At 42.0% G+C, this 25,013-nt stretch overlaps 1 protein-coding gene across 7 annotated transcripts in view; it reads right to left on the reverse strand.

Annotated features, from left to right (window-relative positions):
• The window catches only part of ptprub (protein tyrosine phosphatase receptor type Ub), a 143,972-nt gene that overhangs the window by 33,915 nt on the left and 85,044 nt on the right, over window positions 1-25,013 (reverse strand). For all 7 annotated transcript variants that reach the window (XM_031852457.1, XM_031852462.1, XM_031852459.1 and 4 more), the window contains exons 6-13: window positions 22,283-22,457; window positions 18,179-18,472; window positions 12,399-12,716; window positions 10,643-10,752; window positions 8,072-8,273; window positions 6,490-6,592; window positions 6,123-6,396; window positions 979-1,015 (exon numbers count right to left, since the gene is read on the reverse strand). In XM_031852457.1, coding sequence (XP_031708317.1) covers window positions 979-1,015; window positions 6,123-6,396; window positions 6,490-6,592; window positions 8,072-8,273; window positions 10,643-10,752; window positions 12,399-12,716; window positions 18,179-18,472; window positions 22,283-22,457 — 1,513 coding nt within the window. The remainder of the gene's footprint in view (window positions 1-978; window positions 1,016-6,122; window positions 6,397-6,489; window positions 6,593-8,071; window positions 8,274-10,642; window positions 10,753-12,398; window positions 12,717-18,178; window positions 18,473-22,282; window positions 22,458-25,013) is intronic.

The following is a 25,013-nucleotide window of genomic DNA, read 5'->3' on the forward strand; positions in this document are numbered from 1 at the left end:
GTTATTGTTAATATCTTACCTATTTATTATTTTTACTGTTAGAGCTCCATTGTGCATTTCTTTCTTCCTTCAGTTGCTTAGTGTCAAAGAAAAGAGGCAAGCACACTGAAAAGCCCATTGGTGTGAAAAAGCATAATTAATCAATGCCCAACCGGGTGTCTGTGTGGGGCAGATGGAGTGAGACGCTGAGCTGAAATGGCTGGCCTTGCCTTTTGGCTTAATGCTTGAGGAGAGCCTCATCTCTTTCATTTTTCACTCACAAAAATAGGCCTTCACCAAAAAAAAGACACCCCGCCAAGACAATTTACTTGCAAGGCTCTGCTTACTGTTGCGGTGCTATGATAACTATAAATACATGACTTTTATTCACCATGATCTGACAGTGTACTACAGCAAGAAGGGCTCTCCTGCCATCAGGACTTAGAGTCAATTTCCCTGCCCTTTTCATGTCCCCTTGAATCCAAAAACTGAGGTATAGAAGAGGGAGGGAGGGGGGGGGGGGGATTTCTCATACTAATAGGCCAAGGTAGCTCCATCTTGGAAGTTTTGATCTGGAGGACCCTCCTGGACCTTGTTGATGTCAAAGCCATCAGATGTAGCTGTGTAGTAGGCTGCTGATGAGAACAAAGAGACTGCCTTTGATATAGTGTGTCCCAGCGTCTGCCCCCAAACAAACAGGATGAAAGCCTGACCTTAAATACCTCCCTGCTTGTTGCCCTTTTCTCAGAGGCACACTGCTAAACAACAGGGACCAGTCAGAGACAATTTCTCCAGATCCCCACCTTTGTACTTGAGAGAGAGGTGAGCATTGACTGCAGTATTGACTAAACTAAACAATACTGTTAAAATCACGCTCTTAATTCCTTAACCAACAACAATGAGAGAGTAGACAACATCGCAAAGCACTCAGAAACGATGCAGGGAAATTCATTCAAGGTCACAGTGTTTGTGGGAGGAGAGATATTCGTGTTGAATTACCTTTGCGAGCTATGCGGATGCAGTTTATTCTGGATTCCTGAAAGAGAAAGAAAGACATCAGAGGGGAGGGTGTCGCTTTTCCTTTTGCATAAAAGAGATGTGATAAAAGAAAAGAGGATGACGTGAAATACTGAGCTGAGACACAGATGTATATATCACATTGAAAATATGACCACAGCCGATAAAAACGCACTCGGGATGAACATTAAAGCCTGATGTTACAGAGTAAGCAGGTGAGGACCACATCTGGAACCACAGAGTTGTCTCCCCTTTCTGTTGTTTCTACCCTGACTAAATATTCAAATGACTAAACATGAGTGGGTTGCACTACGCTTCTTTAAAAAAAATTGCATAATTTACTTTTTGACAGAGACAAAGATAAACTGTACAGGAAGAAAATATTCAGACAAAAAGGACAAAACAGCTTAGAGTTAAAAGTCCTATTGATGGTGAGTTTACAAAGTGTTTCAAATCTGAGCTGTGGTGAAATGTTTGAGAAGGAGATCAGATATTCTCGCTGAAGGAGAAAATATGAGAGTTGAACGGGAGAGAGCATAATTAAGAGGAGGGATTCAGACCAGTGCACGAGTATGAAAAGGAATTCATTTTATTCAAATTTCACTGATGACATCTCAGTAATAGGACCTTTGTCAAACAGCACTAATGAGATCCAAGACTGTAATCCAATTCCATCCTGCCACCACTTGGAGGACAGGCATTATCAAATTAAGATTTACAGATGCTAATTCAGGCATTATGGGACAATTATGCAAATATCCACATTCGGAAATGAGCAAAGAGCACTTTCCTCAAACTCCAGTTAAATAGCATTTTTCTTTTTTAAATTGAAAATCCATTTCACACTGACAGACACTTAAACAAGTTCTTAACATGATGGTTTGATCTAAAAATACAGACCCAGGTAGTACACAAACATCTTGTTTGTCAGACAGACTGTCATTATATTTTCATAAACAAAAAGCCAGGAGTCATAATATATTTTTTCCACTAATAAATGCTATTTGTTGTATTTTTATGCCTGTACTGTGAGTTATCAGAAAGAAACTATATTGACAGTACAGCCTGGTAAAATCCAATGTAACAATTGTCAGCCTTTTCATTTAATAACTATTCTTTTTAGATTTTTTCAGTTCAGTGGTGGAAAGTCAGAAAGTTTATTAAAAAAGTATTCAAGACAAATTTTGAATGTAAGACACACGCATACATATCTATATATGTATATTCCTGATACGTTCTTTATTCAGTCCTTATTAACTCACAATTTTTCATAACGTATTGTAACATCACGCTCAGCAATGCCAACATTGACAGCTGACCCTTATTCTACCATGCCAACATATCATAGTTAGACATTTGGTCATAAGCCAAAATATTAGACAAATGAAAAATTGGACCTGATGAAGGTGCTTGGTGGAAAGTTTAGGGAAGTAAAAAGGCTAAAAACTGAATTCTCAAATCCTGGTTGAATATGTTTTTGTAAATCTAGATGTAAAAGCTGCGTGAACTAATGACCCTCTATTCTGTTATATTGTGGCAAATATGTTTGTTGTGATACACTTTGAAAGCAGTACTTCAAGTCAAGAAGTAGTATTGCTATTGCGTGACTTTAAGGTTCTCTATTATATATTCTGAACCTTAATACAGCAGAAAATAACTATTGGCTATGTAACATTATAGTGGAGACATGTCTACCTGAGCAGAGAGTGAAATCGCTCTCCCTCTTTGTGTGTTGTTATCAGAGTTTCTCTGTGCTTTGCCGGCCGCGCGTGCCTTACAGTGCATGTGAGAGTGCCCCACTGGCTAGGTCATGGCTGCTGCTCTGCGCTGCACTCATACAGCGGTTACAGCTGATAATGCCGTCTCGACCCAATGGGTCTGTGCAGAAATGTAGAAGCCACCTTCCACCCTCCGGTTCCCCCACGTTTACCACTGTTAGCTCTCTCAGCACTGCTGCTGTTGTTCGCATTGTTACTGCTGTTAGCACAATTAGCGGCAAGCCAGTGGCTCAGCTGTGGCCATGTTGAGAGCTGTGCAGAGGCAATAGATCAGCTCTGAATTTCGTATTGAGCCTTGAGCAATTTGATTAATTAATAATAATTAATCAAATTGCTTTATATTGTATTTTTACTGTATGTGACTATGAGCCTGACTCATTTATAGGAAACATTATCCATCAAAAAAAAAAGCTGACTCATCGGAACCTGCCTCTATAGAGACGGCATTTGAAACCTTACATTCAATCATTACTTGCTTTGGCAAATTAAGACAGAGCACATTTTTACTTATATTTACTCTGATGGTAAGAAATAGGCTATTGTGATGGATAGACGCAAATCTCTGTAGCATGCACATTTGAATCGCTGTGTGCCGGCTCAGCAGAAGAGCTGATAGGCCAGCTCCAGATTGTGGGACACACATCACAGGTCTGGCCGTGCTGTGCCAGTCATGCCAGAGGCGCTGGTGGTTCCTGGCAGCTCTAAATACAAAACTCAAATAGCAACATGCAACGCGGGGCTCTACGGCGCACACACTCAAGGTTTTACAGTGTGTGTGTGTGTGTGTGTGTGCTTGTGCGTGTGAGATGTAAGTGTAAATGTTATAAATGACTATGATGTGACCTGCAAAGCTACAGTGTATCCACAGTATTTCAAGTACGTCTTTCGACGAATCCATCAAAGCAATTAGAGAGGCTTGACAGTCACTCTCCAGATAATTAGCATGGGTAAATGCCAAATATTATGGGCCCCATATACTGTTCAAACTATTCCCACTGCTGTCACAGTTGTTGCGGATTAGAGGCAAGGTTATTTCACACAAACACATTCCAGAAAAAAAAACCACTTAAACTGACGCAGACTTTGATTTAATGCACTAAACAATTAAATACAGAGGCTGACAATTTATATTTTGATAAGGTGCTCAGGGTGCAAATACCTTAAATGCCAAAATGTCAAATATGACAATTTTATCACCACTTCCATATGCAGAAACCCTTATCTGCAATTGTTTTATCCAAGTAAATATGTGACGGCTTTTAATGCCAGCTACCCTTTCAGTTCAAGAGCAGGTGACAGTCTTTTTCCCCTTTTTCCACAACAAGTGGGCATAAGGTAATTATGTTTTCATCTTCTGAATAAAATCCCAAAACTGCTATAATAAATACCCCACAGTACATAAATATGCTAAATGCATTTCATGCTCCTTTCATTTAGAATGCTAAAATTCTCTTTTTTGGCCTACATTTTTGTGACAAAGTGAGCACAGTGTTAAAATGTAAAAGGTCTGAAAGACATAATTGCACACAGAGGATAAGCAGGAATACAAAACACAAAGGAAGACACAAAATAGCACAAAACACATTATGCAATTATAGCATTCCAGTCCATACAGGCTGCTCGAGTCAAACTTTAACATCTGCTTTATGGTTTTAATAGACTCTCATTAACACTTGTAAATAAATCGGTAATGTTAATAATATCATTAACAGGCAAGAAAAGGGGATCAGCGTCATACTGTATAATTTTGTTGGACAGTTTAATTGATGTTATGTTATGCTCTGTTATGTTATCTTGATTTATGTAATTAGTACTTTTTCATGTGTCAGTTCATGTTGTCATAGCAGTGCTGCGACATGTCCTCTATGCCTTGCTGTTGATTGGTTATATGCCTAGCAACTAGCTGCCCCTCAGCAGTGCTGAACTGAATTGAGCTAAATCCCAAGCTTTTTAGCTGACATCGCTAGTAAATAAAAACAAAAACAAAAAGTATTGTGCCTAAAAAAGAGCAAACGTCACACCCACAACACACACTTTGCATTGACAGAGGTGTGATGTCTGAAACACTGACCCGACAATAAAGCAGTATCTAAATTTATATTTTGTAATTTTTCTGACTAAAACATTTTGTGCAGCCATGAAAATGAAGTTCCTTCCCTCCCAGCACTATGTTGTTCCTTCAAAAGGAATGGTTTCAGTACTGTAGTACCAACACAGGACTCATGGCCAGATTTCTGTGACTGTGACTGTATTTTCAGGCGAAGGCAGCAGTGTTTGAAAGAGTGGGGACAGTGTTGGCTGTGTGATTTGGCACTGTGCTTCCACTCATTGTGGGTCATGGATGCTGGCCTCCTGCCAGGCAAAACAAAACCTAATCCCATCCGCCGGTAAAGCCAGGCCTCCCCGATCTAATCCCATGCTTAGTAGCCTAGTTGTGTGAAGTGCTCACACTGCACTACCTCCGTGTGTTTCTCCACTGGGTTGGAAAAAGATCCTACTGGTGTCCATGGGACTTTAACCACCGACAGGACACGAAAAGTCGCACAGACCAGTAACCCAGCTTGCATGTATATATTCCCAGATGATGATCACACAAGGCTTCATTACCTACGGCAACAGCTCTCAGCTCAGTCTGTGAAGATTAAAGCAGCAGCTTTCTACCCCTGATCATCTGCACCTGTACCCAATTATCTTTAAGTAATTGCCTCACCCAGGTAGCAGCTCTTCCTGTAATGGAATTTGGAAAAGTAATGTGGCGTCCTCTGGGTATGACTTGAGACTGGACGGCTTTGTGTGCACAAGAGTGCACAACAAACAAACAAACAACAAACAGCAACACTTTGTAAAATAACACCCTGAAATGTAAAAGATTTAAGCCAGGCTTACCTCGGTCTAAAAATACTGAACTGATTAGCTACATAAAGAAAGAGACGAATAGATAACGACATTAATGAAATGGCCATTGAACGAAGGACATGAGGCAACAACAAAAGGACAAAAAAGAAAGGAATAGGACAGAATAGGAAAAGCCATGTGAAGTGAAGTGCGTTGTTGACTCTGAGTAATTCCAGCTAATCACATCTTTGCTATAGCTGTAAGTAATTGCAAATAATTCCCTGTTACACCGCCAGCTCAATATGTTTTCATCCAACAACCCCATTCATGGAACAAATACTCTTTCAAGGGTTGTGAGCCCAGACAATGCCAACTGTCCTACAGACACAACCATAGCATTAGTAAATACAGATACTCATTAGCAACACTCCTCATTATGCTGAACACTACTGTCTACATGAAGTGCTGCCAGATCTTCCGCACCACTACTGGTGGGAGTTAACAGTCACTCACCCCTCTGAAGTTGCTCATAGCCTGGAAGTAGACAAGGTAGCTTTTGCGTGGGTCCAAAGGGCTGTTCCAGTAGCCGTTGTAAGTGTGATTGTCTCCCACAGTGAAGGGACTGGCCTCTGGGAGGCTGCTGGGCGGCAGCTCGGCTGTGTAGTAGTGTGGTGTGCCCCGGGCCTGCGCCTCACCGTGGGACATGGGCAATGGGAAACACTCCTGAAGCCCCAACTCTCTCTTTACTTTCTTCACTGTTTCCTCTTCAACCACCACCTGGTATGTACTGGACACAGAGTGGATGTGCACCGTAAGTAAGCCATGTTTAGCGTTAAAAAAAAAAAAGATCTAATATGTACATTTGAGATGATTTTCTCACCTGACAGGTGCCCCTCTGCCTTGGGCGGGGCGCAACAGGACAGTAATGGTGCTCTCTGTCTCGCTCAGGGGGGACGGCATGTCTCCGTAATCAAACGTCGGAGCTGAGGACACAGAAACGAACATATTGGCTTATCCAGTGTTTCGTTCAGTCTACCTTAATCCATTTTTAACATACGTCTCTGCTTCCTCGTGAACATGTTCAGCCCCTCAATATCTTGTGAAACTGAAAGACCTCTTCGAGCTATCCCTCCCTCAATATATACCCAATACCCATATCCTCATATTGAGTACACCGTCTGAATTTCCCTTCTAGTCGTCTTGGATAGAAGACCAATTAAGCCTTATGTGTGTGACGCCAAATTGACCGGGTTTATCATTTGAAAGGTTTTGGCCAAAGTCGTTCGCCTGATATGTGGTGGCACATTTCTTTAATATCTAAGTCACTTAGTGAGGGGAAGGAGAGCAAACTATTCATGAGGAATCAATGATTATCTTATTAAAAAGTGGTTTGCTCATACCGCAGCAGAGAAGAGCTGACATCAATTTAGGTGAGGCATTAAGGGAAACTCAATGTGCATTTGTTGACATTAAAGGTCTGTTGAGGTTTGTAAAACTAAAAGAGGGTTTGATGCCTGCTGCCAGATAATGTTTGGTTTGAAGGATGGTTGCGTATCAGCCACAGTGGTGCTCACGACTTTACGTGTATGTGCGAATGAGGAAATGTGTGTAGTTGGATACTCTGCGGTGGGTATTGCTTGAAGATGCTGACAGTAGTAGCTGTTGAAAGGTGTTCAGTGTTTGCGAACTGTCAGTGCCGATGTGAGAGACACTCAGTGTAAGTGAATGTTCTGCACCGTGGGCCAGTGGAGGAGGTTGAGGGTGATGTGCAAAGACTTTTAGACTGTATCTGCGGTCTGGCTTTGTGCTGGCGTTCTGTCTGACATACAGCCAGTAAGCAGTGATTGTGCTCTAAATCTATAATTAAACTAACCGGGCCCCTTTGTAAAGAGATGGGACAGACGGAGTGAATAAATGTGTGAGCGAGAAAGGGTGGGAGTGACTGTGCTGTGCGTTCCTAAGGGGTGTAATCCCATCCCTTAACAAGCACAAATGCATCATTAAGAGGAAATAGAAACACCAATGCTGGTTTTCTATCACCAGTAATAAGCTCTGAGACTCTTGGAAGTGACACTCTGGTCCCGAGAATGTGCTGCATCTTTCTTTATGCATAATATACAGCAGTGTCCCCTCTGCTTCCTACGAGTTAATTTATGTCTTGAGGACTGGGAGATGACAGCGTGTCAGTAGTTTGGGGAGGCAATGGAAAATAGCTCTTACACTCTGGGAGCAGTAGTTTTGCCTCCGTGAGAGAAGAAAGATGCGTAGGTCAAAAGAGAGAAAACTTGGATCCTAATTACAACACGCAGCGGGTGAAGTCTGGTGATGTACCTGCAAGGTGCATCAGTGATAGGTGGTGATGGCACAGACGCTATATGGAGAGGCTGCCTTTTTCCATTTCTATTTTACAATCTTACAGCAGCTTTCACACTCCCTCGCAAGCACACATGCTCAGCTTATACCTGAGATGTTAGTGGTGATTTCAGTGAGGGCGGTCTGCCCAAAGCCCTTGACTGTGCGGGCTCGAACTGAGATGAGGTAAGTTGTTCCCGGGTGGAGGTTGGAGAACATGTGGTAAGTCTCATTCTTCAACTTGGACACAGTTCTTCTCGGCCCCGGGACGTTGATGCCTGGATCAGACGACTCAATGCTCTGGTAACTTATCTGTTGAAAACAAGATGGTCTCAGGGTAACATCATAAAAACCAGAGTCACCTTAGCGCTGACTTTAAGCCTCATTATAGTAGCTGCTGACAAATTTCAAGAGATAGATTCATACTGATCTGCAGAGGTCATTAACTCAAACAGCTCCGTCATAAAAAGTAATTTGACTGTTTGATTGATACGATTCACTTCACTCAGAAATTAATTCGCTTCTCTAAATCAATTGCTAATTGCTCGTGTGTCTTTATAGGTTTATATGAATACTGTAGGACTTGATTGGCATTGGTACTGTTAAGTCAAAGTCATACAAGCAACCTGGAGTTTTTCAAAAAGTGTTGTGAGTGGTAAATGATTGTCTGACGGAGTAATGCATGTTAAAGGCCATGGACCGAGAACACCACGCACGCAGTAAAAAGTGAATTCAAGTGTTTGAATGAAAAGCGCTGAGTGTTTATGAGTTTAATTAACTCTTTAATTAAAACTCAAGAATTGCTGTTCATGAGTGCCCTTTAAAAGCAAACTATTTTATAAAGTTTCTCCTCAAGAGGTGATTGGCCTTGCCTCCACAGTACTCTCATGAGAATTTCCACTTATCCTCTGTGAAATAGTGGAGAGGTAAATGAGACGACCTTACTGCAATCAGACAAGGGTGAACGTATAAGGATATACAATACATTAGGGCTGGGACAGATCCACTTTATTCAAGGAATGCAGACACAGTCACTGCTCATATGCATGTATTACACACACACACACACACACACACACACACACACACACACACACACACTGAAGATGCCACTCAAGCCAAGCTCAAGCCTTTGCTGATTATCATAGAAGAGCTTAATGCTTACTCATGCCTCCTTAGTGTGGAGGTAGAATTAGGAGCCATCCAGTGACTAAACACAGACAGAGCGCTGTGCTTCTTCTACAAAGGCAGACATAAAAGATGCCTGACTGTGCACGGAGCAGTGAGCAGGGCTTGCAAAACAGCATGGCGGCCGATGGGCTCAGGCAGAGTGGTCTATGGTTTATACTGAGAGAAATGAAGAAGTTATTTTTAGAGTTCTACATTAGTTCATAAAGTTCAACACACTCAGAGATCCTGTGCATTCTCCACTTTTTATGTCAAACCACAAATCCTATTTAATAATATCCTTGAGGCGACGTTGCAAGTGAGTCCAATGAAAGAAGGCTTGAGGATAGGTAAGCAGGCCCACTGATGGCTCACCGCAGACAGAAGGTACACAGAAAATCCAAAATCATTACCGGTCAAAACATAAGGCCTGACACGGGGCTCTGCTTTAATGGCACAAGACTAGTGTTAAGTGATGGGGCTTGGCCATGTGCACAAGGTCAGAGAGAGCGAATCCGAGTAACGCTGCTATTTTTCCACCGTGCACTACATGGTTGGGTGAGGGAGAATACAAAATGGAGCAGAGTGGTTTGGTGATTAAGTACGTCTGTACTGTGCCAATTGCAGTGGCAGTTGAAGAAAATGGCTCACCAAATAGAGAGGAAAGTACTTTTGCACTGGACACAAAAATACCAAAGGAAAAAGCACATTTCAGTTACAGGAGCATGCTAATATTTTAGAATGTTGCTTGAGATTAAAAAAATGTATGTGACTGGACGTGCTGTCTATGTGCACCTACAGCTGCTGAAAACCAAAAATACTCTAGTTGACCAAACATTCTGACCACAATGTCAATTTAGTAGCTCTTCTGGAGCTTTCTATCATATCACGCATCTTCCTCAGCAGATGTTTGCCCAGTTGACATGGAATTGCAGATGGTCAAATTTAAAGTTGTCTGTGCACTTATTGGACTTTTCATCAATGATTTGGATTAATATTAATTTTAATTGAAAAATAGATATTTCAATTCCTAGGATTTAGGTGTTTGCCAAACCTTTCAAAAAAAACGCTATACTTACCTACAGATAAAGGGAGAGGGTTAGCATTAGCTGACTACATTGTGTGGGGTAACAGGTTACGTAAAGAAATAAAAATCCTTTTTAAGTATTTCTCAACTATTAAGGACACGGTCCTGGATGCATCTGGTGTATATCAACGTAGATTAGCGGATCTGTACTGCGTGTTATTGGATTGGAGGAAACTTAACAGTCCAGTAATGCTAGCCCCAGACAAACTCCTTATCAAAGACAGCGTTTAGTCGTCATCCTTAAGGCCTTTCCTTTAGTAACGTTAAAAGGGAAAAATACTGTTTAAATAAACAGTTAAGCATACATTTAAACATCTGCCTTGCTCGTCCAAGTAAGTCAACTAAACTAACAATTACGCTAACCATGCTAACAATCTTTAAAGTGACAAGACAGACGGTGTGTGACGGTGTGTCTCTGTGAGCTCACCTCATATTGGTTAATTAGGCCATTGGGCTCGACGGGCTCCTCCCACTTCAGGAAGATCATGTCATCCAGCGGGGTAAAGGTGAGCGACTCTGGCGCTATGCCTCCGGGAACTACAAGAAATTGACAGAACAAACATTTGCCGGGGAAATTGAAGTGCTAATCCAACAGTGAGCTTCTCCTGTCAATATCACAGAAGTGAATGTTACAGTGGCTCAGAACAATGCACCACATGAGACACTCAGACGAGTGAGCAGCAGGCACAGCACATCAGATAAGGACACAGTTAATTTATGAACTGCATCAATTATGTAACCACAACGCAGACAAGAGAAATAAACTCTAAGATGGATACTATCATTTTATATCAGTCTTCAGTTAAAATATGTTGATCAATATGTCAGACAATTGCTGGTACACTTATTTCTGAATGGCAGTGAGAGGACATTAACATTAACAGTTTTTTGGGCCATTCAGTTGCAGCCCCAGTCCCCATGGTGTGTGTGGGTGCTGTACAGAGAAAGACTTATGTGAGATGCAGGCCTGAGGCTAAAGCAAGATCCAAACAGCTGAGTCAACAGTTATTCTTTGAATTGAGTTAGTCTAGAGGACAGAGTTGCTTATTAAGGCTTTTGGAAGAAGCGTTTATAATTGACATGTACTGTATGTATATATGTATATATATATACAGTATATACTATATATATATATATATATATATATAGTATATTCAATCACTTCAGGAAAAAAAATCTTTCTTTTGCTTTTTAATTTTCTCTTGATCTCTTTCTATCTTTCCCCGTACTGTATAGATCTTTTTCTAAAAACCTTGTTTGTTTCGATTTGTCTTCACGGTAGAATTGATTCCTCCCTCAACTGCCATGCAGACGATGTGCTGCGGCACAAAGGAATAATAGGAGATACGAAATAAGCACAAAATCCTATCTCAGGGTTGCCAGAGGCTCAGATATAATGTTTTCTCTGTTGTGTTATTTTTGTCTAAAAATGAAACGGATCTTTTGTAATGCTGATTCCGCCTCAGTCAGATGGTCACACTCTCTGTATTGTGTGTAAGGAATGCATAGGAGCTGTTGTTAATGTTTTGCAATATCTAGCAAATTTACCACATCATATATGAATTTGTATGGTTTACCCACATATCGTGCACTTAATTAATACTTGAAAAACATCATAAAATCTCAAAAGCAACCATCACAGTGACAGTAAAGTTCTGGTTGTGGGCAGTCTCAGGTCAGGATAGTCTCCTGTCTGACATTTGCTATATGAATAGTTCAACAATTAGAGGGAATCTGCTATATTTTAGACATCGCACTCCTCCAAGGCAGCTGTCTAACGTCATGTAGTAATGTCATTTTGGAGGATGCAGGATGGTGCTGTTGAACTGTATACTGTGGGCGACTGTGGCTAAGTAGAGAGCAGGGTCGTCCTACAATCAGAGGATCGGCGGTTCGATCCGCTAGTCGATGTGTCCTTGAGCAAGACACTTAACCCCAAAATTGTTCCCGTAGCTGTGCCTAAGATGTGTGAATGAGTTAGTCTGCTTTTTATTCTATATCTCCTGATGTAAGTAGGATTGGTTGCATTAGACTGCATTAGTTTTAGCTTGGTGTGACTACTGTATATTAATGTTAAAGGTAATCAATTCTCTTAAAATCTTTACCAATGACACTTTTCATCTTTAGTTTCCCTGGCCTCTGCTTCCATACTATCTATTCTGTAACCTCCCCAGGAGACTTACTGTCCTCCTCGGTCTGGAAGGCGACCTCTCTGCCCTCTTTCTTCCCCTCAGGGTTGGCCAGTGACAGACGGACATGGATGCCGTGGTAGGGTGGCAGATCACGCAGTGTGAAGCGTGAAGCATTGTGTTCCACTGCCATGCACTCGCGCACAGTGGTGTTGTGGCCTCCGCCGCCTCCCGCCGTGGTGTAGTGGTAGCACAGGGACACTGAGTAGGTGTGGCAGCGTGTCAGGTTGAACGCCAAATTCTCCCACTGCAGGGACAACTGCCTGGACTGGATATCGGTGGCTGCGAGGCCTCGCAATGCACGCATAGGCTCTGGGAGGGAGGGAAGATTGAGGAAGAAAAAAAGAAAATTGAGTAATAACGAAAGTGGAGACAAAAACAAGCAATGATATTAGGGAAGTCCTGAAAGCACAATACTGAATTCTAGAAAATTAAACCACAGGTGGCTACATTTTATTGTGAAATATTTGATTTCCCAGCATACGACACTGTCACTGATCCCAGGACTACCCGGGCAGTCTTCCACTTGTTTCCCTCCTAGATGCGGCCATATTGCTCCGCCACAACATGGAGGTTGACGTGTTGACACACCCACATCCCCCATGGCAGAGCGGGAACTTGTGCCAATTGTGCTAATTAATTGGACAGGCTGCGGGTTGCTGTCGCACTCCCACCAGTCCCCGCCTCTGTTTTCGCTGAGCAAATTGACTATCCAGTAGTTATACTTCCTTACCCTGAGGTTTAATCCACACACAAAAAAATGCCAGTGCTTTACAAGGGCACTCACTTCCGCTGGTCACTTTTACTTGTGGGTCATTGCGACGGCCAGATGTATTTTTAGAAGGCACCGAGTTAATTCTGGTCACTGCCGGGTTAACCCTGACTTTCTCTGACGAAAAGAACAACAGCCCTGTCTTTGATATCTCCCTCAAATGTAATGGCTATAGCTGAAAGATAAAGAGGGCCTCTATACACAGAAGCACAGACCAGCCAGTGTTCAGGAGGATGTCGGAAAACTGAAGCGAGGCTGAGTTAAGCCAAGGACATCCTCAGTATCAATGGGGGCATTTATCAGTGGCCATTATAAACACAGTCAATTCCTTTTTGTCAAGCAATATGCTACCTAATGTATTGTATTGCTTCATTCTTTTAATAGGGCACGTTGAGTAATGGGCCAGGGAGGCAGGGAATGACAGCAGAGATATGGGGTACAGGAAGAGATCATTGGAGTTTGAGGTTACTGGCCAAGGTCTTCATTCCCGTACTGACTCGTGCACTCAGTGGGATTTCTCACTGCAGCACAGATTAGTGCAAGGAACTTAAATAAGGCAGCTAATGCATCACTTAGTAGGAGCTAATGCACTAAAACAAGAATTATCTAAGAAAATGGATTTTAAAGTAGCTGTACAAGGACACACAGATATGCATGCATGTGTTGTGTTAAATAATTATTAAGTCCAGTCTCTTTATCTTTTGTTGTGTCTCTTTTCATCTTCTATTTCTCTCTCACACATCTATTTTACATGTATGTTCAAACAGACAAACATTTACATGCTACTGTAACATAAGATACAACAGCCCTATGCCAAGATTCTTATGCACGTATTACTGCTTATGGTAGAACAATTCTTTTAAAATTAAATTTTATGACATTTCCAATCTATACTGAAGGTTTCGGCAGTCTCCAGCTTTCTCTTTTAATTTGCTGTCTGGCAGTAGGCCGTGTAGGCGTAAATATGACCATTGCATTGATCAGAACCTCATCCAGACTAATGTGACGGTAGATAAATGGGTGGGCACAGCAATCGCAAAGTAGCCAGAAATGTTAATGTTCCATTGTTCAGTGTGGCTGAGGATTGTCTTAATGGTGCAATTGATAGTCTGCACAGTCTGAGAGCTAAATAAAGAGAGGCATTTAACTGCTGAGTTGATGAAAGCGCCGCCAAAGAAGCCACAGTGTGCCCATTGTGGCTTTTCTCAAAGTGGACATTTGTGCCAGCCCCTTCCCTTTGCTTAGTCCGATCTGGCACCCATTCTCTGGCACCCTGTGGCGCGAAAACTGCAGCCACCCCAACATGGCCAAAGCCCAGAGCACCATGTTGATCCTTGGAGATTGGAAGTTAGAGTAGATGTGACAGGTTCTGGTTTATTATCTCCCCTAAAACTGTGAGATGGGATAGCAGCAGGACAGAGCAGACTTTGCCTTATATTGCATGCATCGGTGGAGGGTATCTGCACTGACTGTGTCAGACGGGAAAACCCAAATTGATACAGACATGCACGCCTTTACCCATGTGCGAGCAAAAACCAAGCACACGTAAATCCAAGCACCCCAGATGTAAACATACAGGGAATTTTGGCTGAGAATGGAAAACATGATGGACGACATGCCAAGAAAGGCAAAGCACTTGTGTTCCTAAAGTGTCTAATTTTAGTCAGGCTCCAGTGTTGGCTCCCTCTAACAGACCAAGAGCATCATGGGCAGGGGCTTTCCAGAAGGTTCAGTGACCCAGCAGCAGGTTGAAGCGCATTAACGTAGTTCGGGTACCACCTGCAGTACAAATGCCCGGCTTGCCTCTGTGATTTACTTGAGGGGCTTCAAGCTGTGCTAATGCACCGTGCTGATAATCACAGCAATGGCTCATCAAGCACACCTGGATGGCCATCAGAGCCAGGCAGAGACCGTGTTCACATTCACGGTCATTAGTTTTACAGCAGCCGTACGAGGACAGTTCGACTCCGCGAAGTTGTGTATGCGTACGCCGGCTAGCCAACATGTTTGGGCAGGATAGAAGTATTCAGCATGACCATAGAAGAGTGAGATTAGTCACGGTGGCGAGACACAGCTCCTGGAGAGGAAATTCACTTCCCTCCTAAATACAGCGAAGGTTCCAAAATTCCCTTCTGTTCGCTGGATAATTACCACCTCCCTGAAATCACCGCAGCACCCCCACCATCTATTTTCTCCTCCTTAAACCTAATCAGGCCAACAGCAAGGTTGGACGATTAGGATTCAGCGGTAGTATGCGGAGTCAGTAGGGATAGCAGAGACCAGATGGTTTGGAGGTTGACCAGGGAGAGCTCTGTTGTCTCCTGCAGGGTCAAGAAGGTGAGATACACCAGGCGGAAGAGGTTTACAGGGTTGCAGCTTACTGTACAGTGTATAACACATCAATACGCCCAGGTAAGGGCTGTGAACACGGAAAGAAAAACTACAAGACAGAACGATTGGCAAAATTAATTTCACCTATACTGCCTCTGTATTGAACTAGTACTGCATCTAAATGCCCTGTTTAACAGCTCAGCAAACAGCAGTATTAATTATGCCACACATGGTTGAACAAGCTAATGTCACAGTGGTTGAAATGTAAATACATCATTAAAGGTTGAGTTTAGTGACTTTCACAAACACCGATACCAGCAACTGAAAGCAATTTCCGTACGCCGTGAATCTCCTCTCGCTTCACCTCTCGCACACTCACTCTCTCACTTTGAAAAACCACCTCTCTCTCCCCCACACATACTCCCACACCGCAGCCTTCCCTCCACTCTTACTACTCTTGCCATCGACTTTTTCCACTTTTTTTTTTTTATTGTGAATTTTCTGTGTCTCTTGGTGCAGGGATTGGGGAAGGAGCGCTGTGAGCTCACTCATGGTGCCCTGATGAATGGGGGGTGTCTTTGGCTGTTGAGAGAGGAGAGTAGCTTTAATATGTCATTGGAGAGGGGGCCAGGGAGCCTCTACTGAAGCATTGTAGGGAGATATGTGAGGGATGGTGTGTGGCAGGAAGAGACCGTTGGGCATAGAAAAGAGTGATGACCGTGGAAGACTCAAATCCACAGACTGCCTTTGGGTAACACAAAGCTCTTCATTTTGTGTGCCTGTGAGCGATGCGCACGCACTGCAGATGCAGGCAGCGGTAATGAGTGTGTGCATCTACACCAACACAGTACTCTTTGTGATATATATGTGTACATTTTAAAGTGAGGATGGGAGTGGCTTGCCGGTATCCCACTCATCTCCCTGGGTGTTCCGTGTCTGCACACTGGCAGACGATAGGGGTGCTTCACCCGAGTGATAGGTGACAATGAAAAACAAATTCATTTAAATCTGCATGTTGCTGTATCTTTAGTGTAAGAGGAAGCAGGAAGCAAGCTAATAGAGCTGAAACAATTTGTCTATTATATAATTAGTTTATAAGAAACTACTGTATTTTTTTGATAATTGGTTCATTGTTTCTGTTGTTTTTCAAGCAAAAGCGGTAAAAACCAACCTGGTTCCAGGTTGTCAGATGGGAGGATGTGTTGCTTTTCTTTGTCGTATATGACAGTAAGCTAAATATCCTCTGATTTTGGATTGTTCACATAAAACAAAAATTTGAAATCACGCTGGGCTTTTGGAATTTATAATTGTCAATACTTTCTAACATTGACAGACACAATATTAATTGATTAATATAGCACTTAACCTGCAAATTAATGAATATAATCCTTAGTTTAGGCCCTACAAACCTGTTATGAATATGTGAAGTTGTACAGATATGGCCAAAGTTATGTGTCCTTCATTGTTTATTTTAAGACACTTAGTATCTGTGTTTACTGTGATTGATATGTTTACACCTACGTCACCTACACATTTTGTCCATTTCTTTCTTGTCCATTTATTGTTCGTGCCAAAAATGTCTATCCTCTTCAGTAGATATCAAAGAAGCCTGCTTTAGGCTAGTCACTGTAGTCAGTCAGCTGTTATCTTTTAAATAACAGTCAAACCAATATTGCAGTGCTGGCAGCTAAAAAAAGTCTTCCTCTCAGTCTCCTCAGCAGAGTTCAGAGAACGCCAGTGATAGCAAATGTGTCTTTTCTTAAGAGATAAGTATATGCAGCGACCGAGTCACAACTCGTCTATCAGCTCCTCTCTGATTGAATTTTAGCAGATTATCGTGACAGATACAGCCCCGTAATGTAAGACTCTCTGAAGTTTCGGGGTGTTGCTGTTGGGCATTGGTACTTTCAGCTGTGGACTTTTCATGGAATTAATTAATTAAGTGCAAAGAAGACACATTTATTGGTATTATTTTAATCTAGATTAAATCTATAAACCTGTGCAATTTAGAAAATCACAGAGCAGCATCCTGGTACAGGTTGCATTGAAGACCCTGCTGCCCCATGCTTGTGGTTTCTACCAAACAGACAGGTGTTCAACACACTGAATTCCCTTATCCGGAGCTCTGGGGGACTGCAGCACCTTAACAGTGCACACTGTAATTACCCTAAGCACTACACGTTGCATAATGGGTCCTTTCAGAGGATTGTCTCTGCCCAATAAAAAAAAAAGAGTGAATAGCCAGTTTTCTTTGCAAACATGACAACATTCTTTCATATTCAGATACAGCAAAGAAATCCATGCCATAGAAGAGATGTAAGTGTAAGTAAGTAAACAATACTCCACAATTCTGCTTGAAACAAATAACATTTGTTACAATAATAAAAGCTGGGTGGTGCGTTTTCATCTTACAATGCAGCAGCAGAAGCAACTGACCAGCGAACAGCAGTTTGCAGTAGCAATAGTACTGACAAGAGTCTGAGTGGTCTAAGAGGATTAGAGGGATAAGAATGAAAACAAAATCATGTTTAAGTCTTTCTGATTTTTCCTTGTGAACTAAAATACGTTCACCTCGAACAATCCTTGAACACTTACACCAACACCATAACTCACCATGACAGCATTAGGGCGGCCACGCCCTGTCCAGTCGTACAGTGTGTTACGAGCTCACCTGCACACTTGGTCCTGCTCACGAGAGGCGGTCCAGGTGGGCCGGTTCCTCCCTCTCCGGGCCGAGTCAACAGCACACTGATGTGGTACTCTGTGTCTGGATCCAGGTGCCACAGCTTATAGGTGACCACGTTGACTCCGTGCACCTCTGACCACGGAGACTGGCTGGCGCGGTACTCAATCTCCTTCCTGATAATGGGGCCATCTCCCAGGATAGAGTTGGTGTTGAGCTGGATGATTAGGTAAGTGGAGCCGGCGCGCAGCAGCTGGGGTGGCGCAATGGGGGATGGAGGTACTGTCGGAGGAAATAAAAAGGAGTGTTTTTCGTTTTCCTGTTCAAACACAAGTTTAAATCGTTAAAAGGCATTTGCTGGCGGGCCCATAACACTACTCACAGTCAAGGGAGGTAAAGTTGTGGTATAAATTTCATTAATCAGTTGTATGCAAACAGATTTCTCACTATGTTTAAAGCCTACTGAGTCTTAAATGAGTCCCCAGAGACTGCAGGATGTGAGCAGGTCAAACTGCATCCAAAGAGCAGATTAGTCATACCTATTAACAAGACGTTCAGATCCTCGTATAGATTTTTAGCAAAGTAGTGAGTGAAAAAACAGCTGTGCATGCAGTGATGCAGTGCATTGAATGTGTATGATCTTTGTAGCTGAAGGATTAAGTGGTGTACATTTTTTTCTCTGTCTGAGTGTTCAGTCCTCAGAGCTGGTAACCAGGATGAAAGAGGAGACTCTGCATCACTGTCTGAAAAGATTGCCAAACCAAGGATTAATTCCAGAGCCCACCGGTCAAATGTCACTTACTGGCAGATCCAAGCCACTGAACAATTACACGGGCAACAGTGTGAGGGAGGGAAGGGAATGCAAAAGAAATGAGGACAAAGCAGGAGAAAAGATCAGAGTTAGATCTGTGGCTGTGACTAATCCTTCATCCGGCAGTGGCGCCTCTGTCTTTTATGGCGCTCCTCTCTGTAAGCTTTCAACATTACTAGCTCCTCACCTCTACTCCCGGCTGCTTCCCTTTGCCTTGACTTAGTCTGCAGCACCTCATCTTAGGGCTGTCAATGACTGCATCCATAATGAAAGGCTGAATTTAGGCCTAAGGCTAAGCAGCCAATGGGGACAAATTTTAAATAACTCACTCGTGTATTTTGTAAGTTCACTGCTCAGTTTTTTTTTTTCTGCATTTAGTTTGTTAATTTTACACTTTTCTCAGTATATTATTAGTTTTTCCTTTTCATTGATTCCCTCTCTATACAGAGCTATAGAGTGCTGCAAGGATGAGTTTTGATGGCCAACCAAGAAGTTGGCATCGACAAAAAGCCAAAGGGATTCTCCATTGGATTTTGGATTATTGCAGAAAATAAGCTCTGTGGCAAAAACACGTTTATGATATTTACATATTTTGTCAATATGATGACGTTTTGTAGTCTCATTTAGCCAAACGTTAGCTACCACCTTTTAAGACACATTAACGCTTTCAAATTCACGAGAGAGGTGCCGACTGACGCATTTCATATCGTAGCACAAAATGTTAAAACCAATGACTTCCAGAGGAGAAAAAGTGCTAAAATGCTAACTCAATTTCAGGTTTTAGGACTCATTCTTTCTCAAACTAAACATTGCTCTCTGGTTCATTAAGGATTTCTTTGCAGTGAGACTCATGCTTTAAGAGGGGGTGAATCCCTGAAAACACATCTTCAAATGTGCTCAGGATCAAACTGTAATATGGGGCCAAAACAAAAGCCGCAGTCATACAGTACCATAAGGAGAAAGATGAGAATGTTTTATTCTTTATGTGGGCACGTAGCTGTCCGGGCAATAAGAGAGCTTCATCATGATTCCTGCATTCAATCTACAAAGTTTAAATGGGTGGTTCCAACTCATTAAGGGAATGATTAGTCCCTTCTTAGCAGGGCAGTGTGTGGAAAGGGATTCATAAAAGTCTCGTTAAGGACTTGGTCTCAGCTCCTGTGAAACAGATTACAGGGTCACAGGCAGTCTACTTGAACATGACTTACAACCGGGCATCACACCTACTTGTGGTGCAGAATGAGCTTTGTCATAAATAACATCTTTGTCCTGATTAAAAACCAGAATTACAGCCTCGCCGTTGTATACGTCCGTCAACCAGTCAACTTATAGTTTACATCCATGTCTTTCCAGACTCTCCTTGAAACTGTGTGGAGTGTGGAGGCAGTGGCGTAGAGGAGCAGAAGGGCAAAAATCAAAGCCATCTTGGATAACCTTTCTCACCGCTCTACAACGAGCTGTGGCAGATTGGCAGTTTGTTGCAAAGAGTATGAATGACAAGATCAAAGCCTGTGGGCTGTTCCTCATCCGAGTCAAGGGTCTAATGATGGAGGATGTTGTTTGAAGTAGAGAATTTAAAGCCCCTTGAGGATTTGCGATATTGGGAAATATAAATTGTTGTTGCTCGGCTGTGTGTATAAGTTCATTGAGAGAAACAACAGAGTCACGGTCCTCGTACGTGTTCACATGCTTGGCCTATGAAGTTGATTCTAACAGACCACAGAGTTGTAGCCATGACAGTAGAGACAGTGCTTCCAATATAGATGTTGCTGCAAAGAAGCTACAAACGTGGACACCCAGCAGCACAGACGATCTATATAATCACCACAGTTTTAAGGTGGGCACCCAAAATTAGTGTCACCAATTTAGTATCTGATCATAGGTGAAATATGGTCACAATCTTCCCTTCCGTTGCAAGGAATAATGGCCAGAAAAGTGTTTTCCCTCATTATTATTACTTAAACTTTATTACAATCGTCATATATACAGGTACTTAAATTAAATTTGACCTTTGCATTTAAGTATTAAGGAGCAGTGGGCTGCCGTGAAGCGCCGTCGGAGAAACTTTGGGTTCAGTGTCTCACTCAAGGACACTCAGACAGTAGGAGATCAAACCTCCAGCCTAGTGGTTAAAGGATGACCTGCTCTGCCCACTCAGCCACCGTGTAACACAAATTACAGATGAGGCTGCTGGGAATGTCATCAGTTTAGCAGGCATTTGAATGAAAGTATTGCAAAAAGAGAAATTCTGACCAGATAATGCCACTAGAGAAAAAGTTATTACAATGGATCCTGATGGGGAACATGAATGTCCGTACCAGATTTCATGGCAATCCATCCAAATGCTGCTGAGACATTTCAAGAACAACCACAAATGTCAACCTAAAGGGATCGTCAAATCATTCAGATACATCACCTGGGGATCATGAATGTCTGTACAAACTTTGATGGCAATCCACCAGACAGGTGTTGAGCTATTTCAGCCTGAACCAAAGTGATAAAGGGACCAACCAATTGATCAACAGACCGACAACGTAGAGACTGATATTGCCATTAATACAGCGTGTTTTGCACTCTCTCTAACTCTCCTCGTCCCTTACATCAGTCATTTAAAAAACGTAATATCGGGAGGAGCATACAGTAGAGGACAAGAAGATTGGGAACCTTTCATATCCTTATTTCCCCTTCTCAACCTCCCTTCGCTGAGGGCTAGAATTTGTTATGCCATCAAACCATCCCACAGCCATGTCATTACTACGCTGTCAAAGTGGTGTCAGGCTGTGGGGTTGGAGTGAGTAATGGGAGTGAGGTCACCATCTGAGGTACATGATATGACAGGGGCTGCAGGAGTCCAAGTCAAGTGCACAGCTCTTTGACAGAGAGCTGAGTATGGCAGACTTTTTGACAACTCCAGCTCAAAAAACAACATGTCGGGGAGATTGCATTTGCCATCCAAAGAGCCTTCATGTGTGTCGGGCACCGTACAATTTGGGCTTTGTGAATTTTATGGAAATCGGTTAGGTGTCTGTGATTTCACCCATTATGCACAAAAGATATCCTATGGGTGATTTGAAATGTGTTCACACGAGTGCCTAGTGTGATCAATTTCATTTTTAATTCTCCTTCGAATGACACGCAGTAAACTACTGTGACCGGGAGAAGCAGAAAATCCTGTTATCATAAAAACAACAGGAAACGAGTGGTTGAGATGAAAAAATGCAAAATGGGAGAGAAAGACCAAGAAGAGAACATTAAGAGACAAATAAAGAGAGAGTGTTTACCTTTGACAACGAGTTCAGCAAAGTTTGAGACCCCAGATCCCCTGGGGGACTGAGTGACACAGCGGTAAAGGTCTTGATCCGTTCGCTGGGCGCCGTCTAGCTGGAAGGATACCATAAAGCGCCGGTGACTCAAGTGCTTGACTGACGCCGTTGTTAAAATGTCCCCATTGTGTCTCTGAAAAGCAGGAAAGGACAGGGTCAGAGAAAACAGAACGGGTCATCATGTCCCTCTCTCTAACACACACAGGTACATATCATTTCATACAGTGTATCGTGTACAATAGCTACACACACAAACACACAGCTAGAAAAATAAGCAGCAGATGCCAAGAAATCGTAGCTGTTGTCGTAGGCCCTGGTATGGATCAAGCTCCCAAACGCTGGCTCCCACACTTCCCATGATCCAACTCTCTTCATTAGACCCTCCCTGCCTTTCAAACTCCATGCCCCCAGCTTGTGACACATTATACAACCCTTTTCATAGCATCATTGACTAAAAAAAGTTTCTTATCAAATGGTTGTTATTAAAAGACAAGAACGGAGATGTTAAACCTGGTTGATAAAACTTTATGTCAACATTTGGACCAAAAAAAAAAGATTCATGCTAAGATTTATGCTTAGTTTGTTTTTGATTGTTTTAACACATTTTTAGACTATTCACCAGGATAATTGTGTGACTAAGTGTGTTTTATGTTTGTTGAATATCTGTGTATGGGTCAATAATGTCACTGTTTCTTATGGCGTCTTCCTTTTATTCCCGTTGAAGTTTTTTTGTGGGGGACTTTTTCCTTTTCCGATGCAAAGGTTCTGGGACAGAGGATGTCAGATTGTAAAGCCCTCTGAGGTAAATTTGTTATTCGTGATTTTGGGCTATACAAATAAATTGAATTGAATAGTCAATTTAAAATGGTGAATACAAAAGTTATACATCAAATATAACTTGCACACATTTTTGTTTGAGGAGTTAGAAATTTCTGGTTTTAATCAATTTTGATAGAATATTTGGGGAATGATGGTGAAACTGTCAATGTGGTGTAACCGTTGTTGATTGTACCAATTAAACTTGCTTAAAACATATAAATATATATATATATGTATATATATATATATACAGTATATTCGTTTGGGCTGTCCTCAAACCAAGATATTCTTAATCGACTAACATGATTTTGTCGACTAATCGATCAGTTGATTTAATCAACGGATCTGTTGAACTGAGTTACTCCACAAAGAATCATACAAAAGCACAACTTTAAATATTGTGTTCATCAGAGATATGCTCATGAGTCTCTTGGAAATAAGTCACTAAGCATGAAAAAGCTTTTCTTTTTTAAACTAAAAAAGACTAATCAACTAAAGAAATAGTCGACGAAGACCAAAACAATTAACTAATCAACTAAGAGTAGTAATTCTGTGTGAGTATTAAAAACATCCAGGTACACACATCTTCCAATCTCTCCCGTTACACACACACACGCACACAAACATTAAATACCTATATTAACTAGCCCTTGCATGCAGTCATTGCTCAGTGAACCCCCGAGATACATAGCCAATAATGTAGCAAAACACGCTTCAATTATTGCTATCTGGGTCAGTTCTTATTAGAGTTGTGTGACTAAAAAAAGGAGGATTTTCCAATTGTGTGCAATTTAATTAGAATGGCAGGACCACGTCTCTGATTTAATCCCGCAATATGACGATCAGACATGCTTTAATACAACAAATGAAATCTTGTTAAAATAATAGTGGTTATGGGGGTAATACATGTCATGAGTGTTGTCCCTTAATGGAGCCCATCTACTACCATAACTGGCCTTGGTGTGCAATGTTATTGAACCAAAACATTGAACTGCTCAGCAGTTAGAATTGGGAGACAAATGGGCTTTGATGAATTAAGGTTTAATCAGTTTAGTAAATAGGCTGACGGATGAGTAGCAGCATGTAGACTGTGTTTTAGTAGAAAAAGAGAGACAGGCTGTGAAACAACTGCTGCTCTAAGCATTAAAAAACAGAGTCTCAAAGCACAAACGGAACATAAACAAAAGTGAGTTGGGGCAGAAAGTAGGAAGCAGAGGGAAATAGTGCTCGAGAAAAAGCGGGATTCAAATGAATGTTGCATGATGCACCTTGCTGTTGCACCGTGAGAGGCATTTCTCACATTGTTCCACACCATTAAAACCACTAGCATCTGTCAAGTCCACATAGTCTCGACAAAACACATTGAATCTGACATTTTTTTTCTCATGTTTTCAGGCCATTCCCTTTGTGTGAAATGGTGGACATTAATCTTGAAACTCATCCTTTTGATCTGCCCGTTTTAACAGAATCCAAAGCATGTGAGCATGCTGGGATTAACAAGGAAACCTTTGGGTTATGCAAAGCCATCTCAGCCTCTGTTGTGCTTCTGATTTGGGCCTTTCAAAAGCCACAGACCACACAAACCTCGGGTCGAGCCTTCGCAAACACAACACATAAACACACACCCTCTGATTAGGGTTAAGCAGGCGACTAATCTTGTGACCGCAAAGAAATAAAAAAATCTCTCAGTCATAATCTGCCGCATCCTCCCCGTTTCTTTTTACAGTATTTGCATCACCTAGCATGTGGATTGCAGAAAGGAGGCAGGGGAAATCAGGATGAATCAAACAAGCATGAGATCACTTCGTGTTACGTAAACAATCTGGCTGTGGCTAATTGGCGAGGAAACGACAAAACGATCTGTTAATAT

The sequence above is a fragment of the Anarrhichthys ocellatus genome, unplaced genomic scaffold (genome assembly GCF_004355925.1).
Source record: "Anarrhichthys ocellatus isolate YVR2014 unplaced genomic scaffold, GSC_Weel_1.0 scaffold13, whole genome shotgun sequence".
Classification (NCBI taxonomy): Eukaryota; Metazoa; Chordata; class Actinopteri; order Perciformes; family Anarhichadidae; genus Anarrhichthys; species Anarrhichthys ocellatus.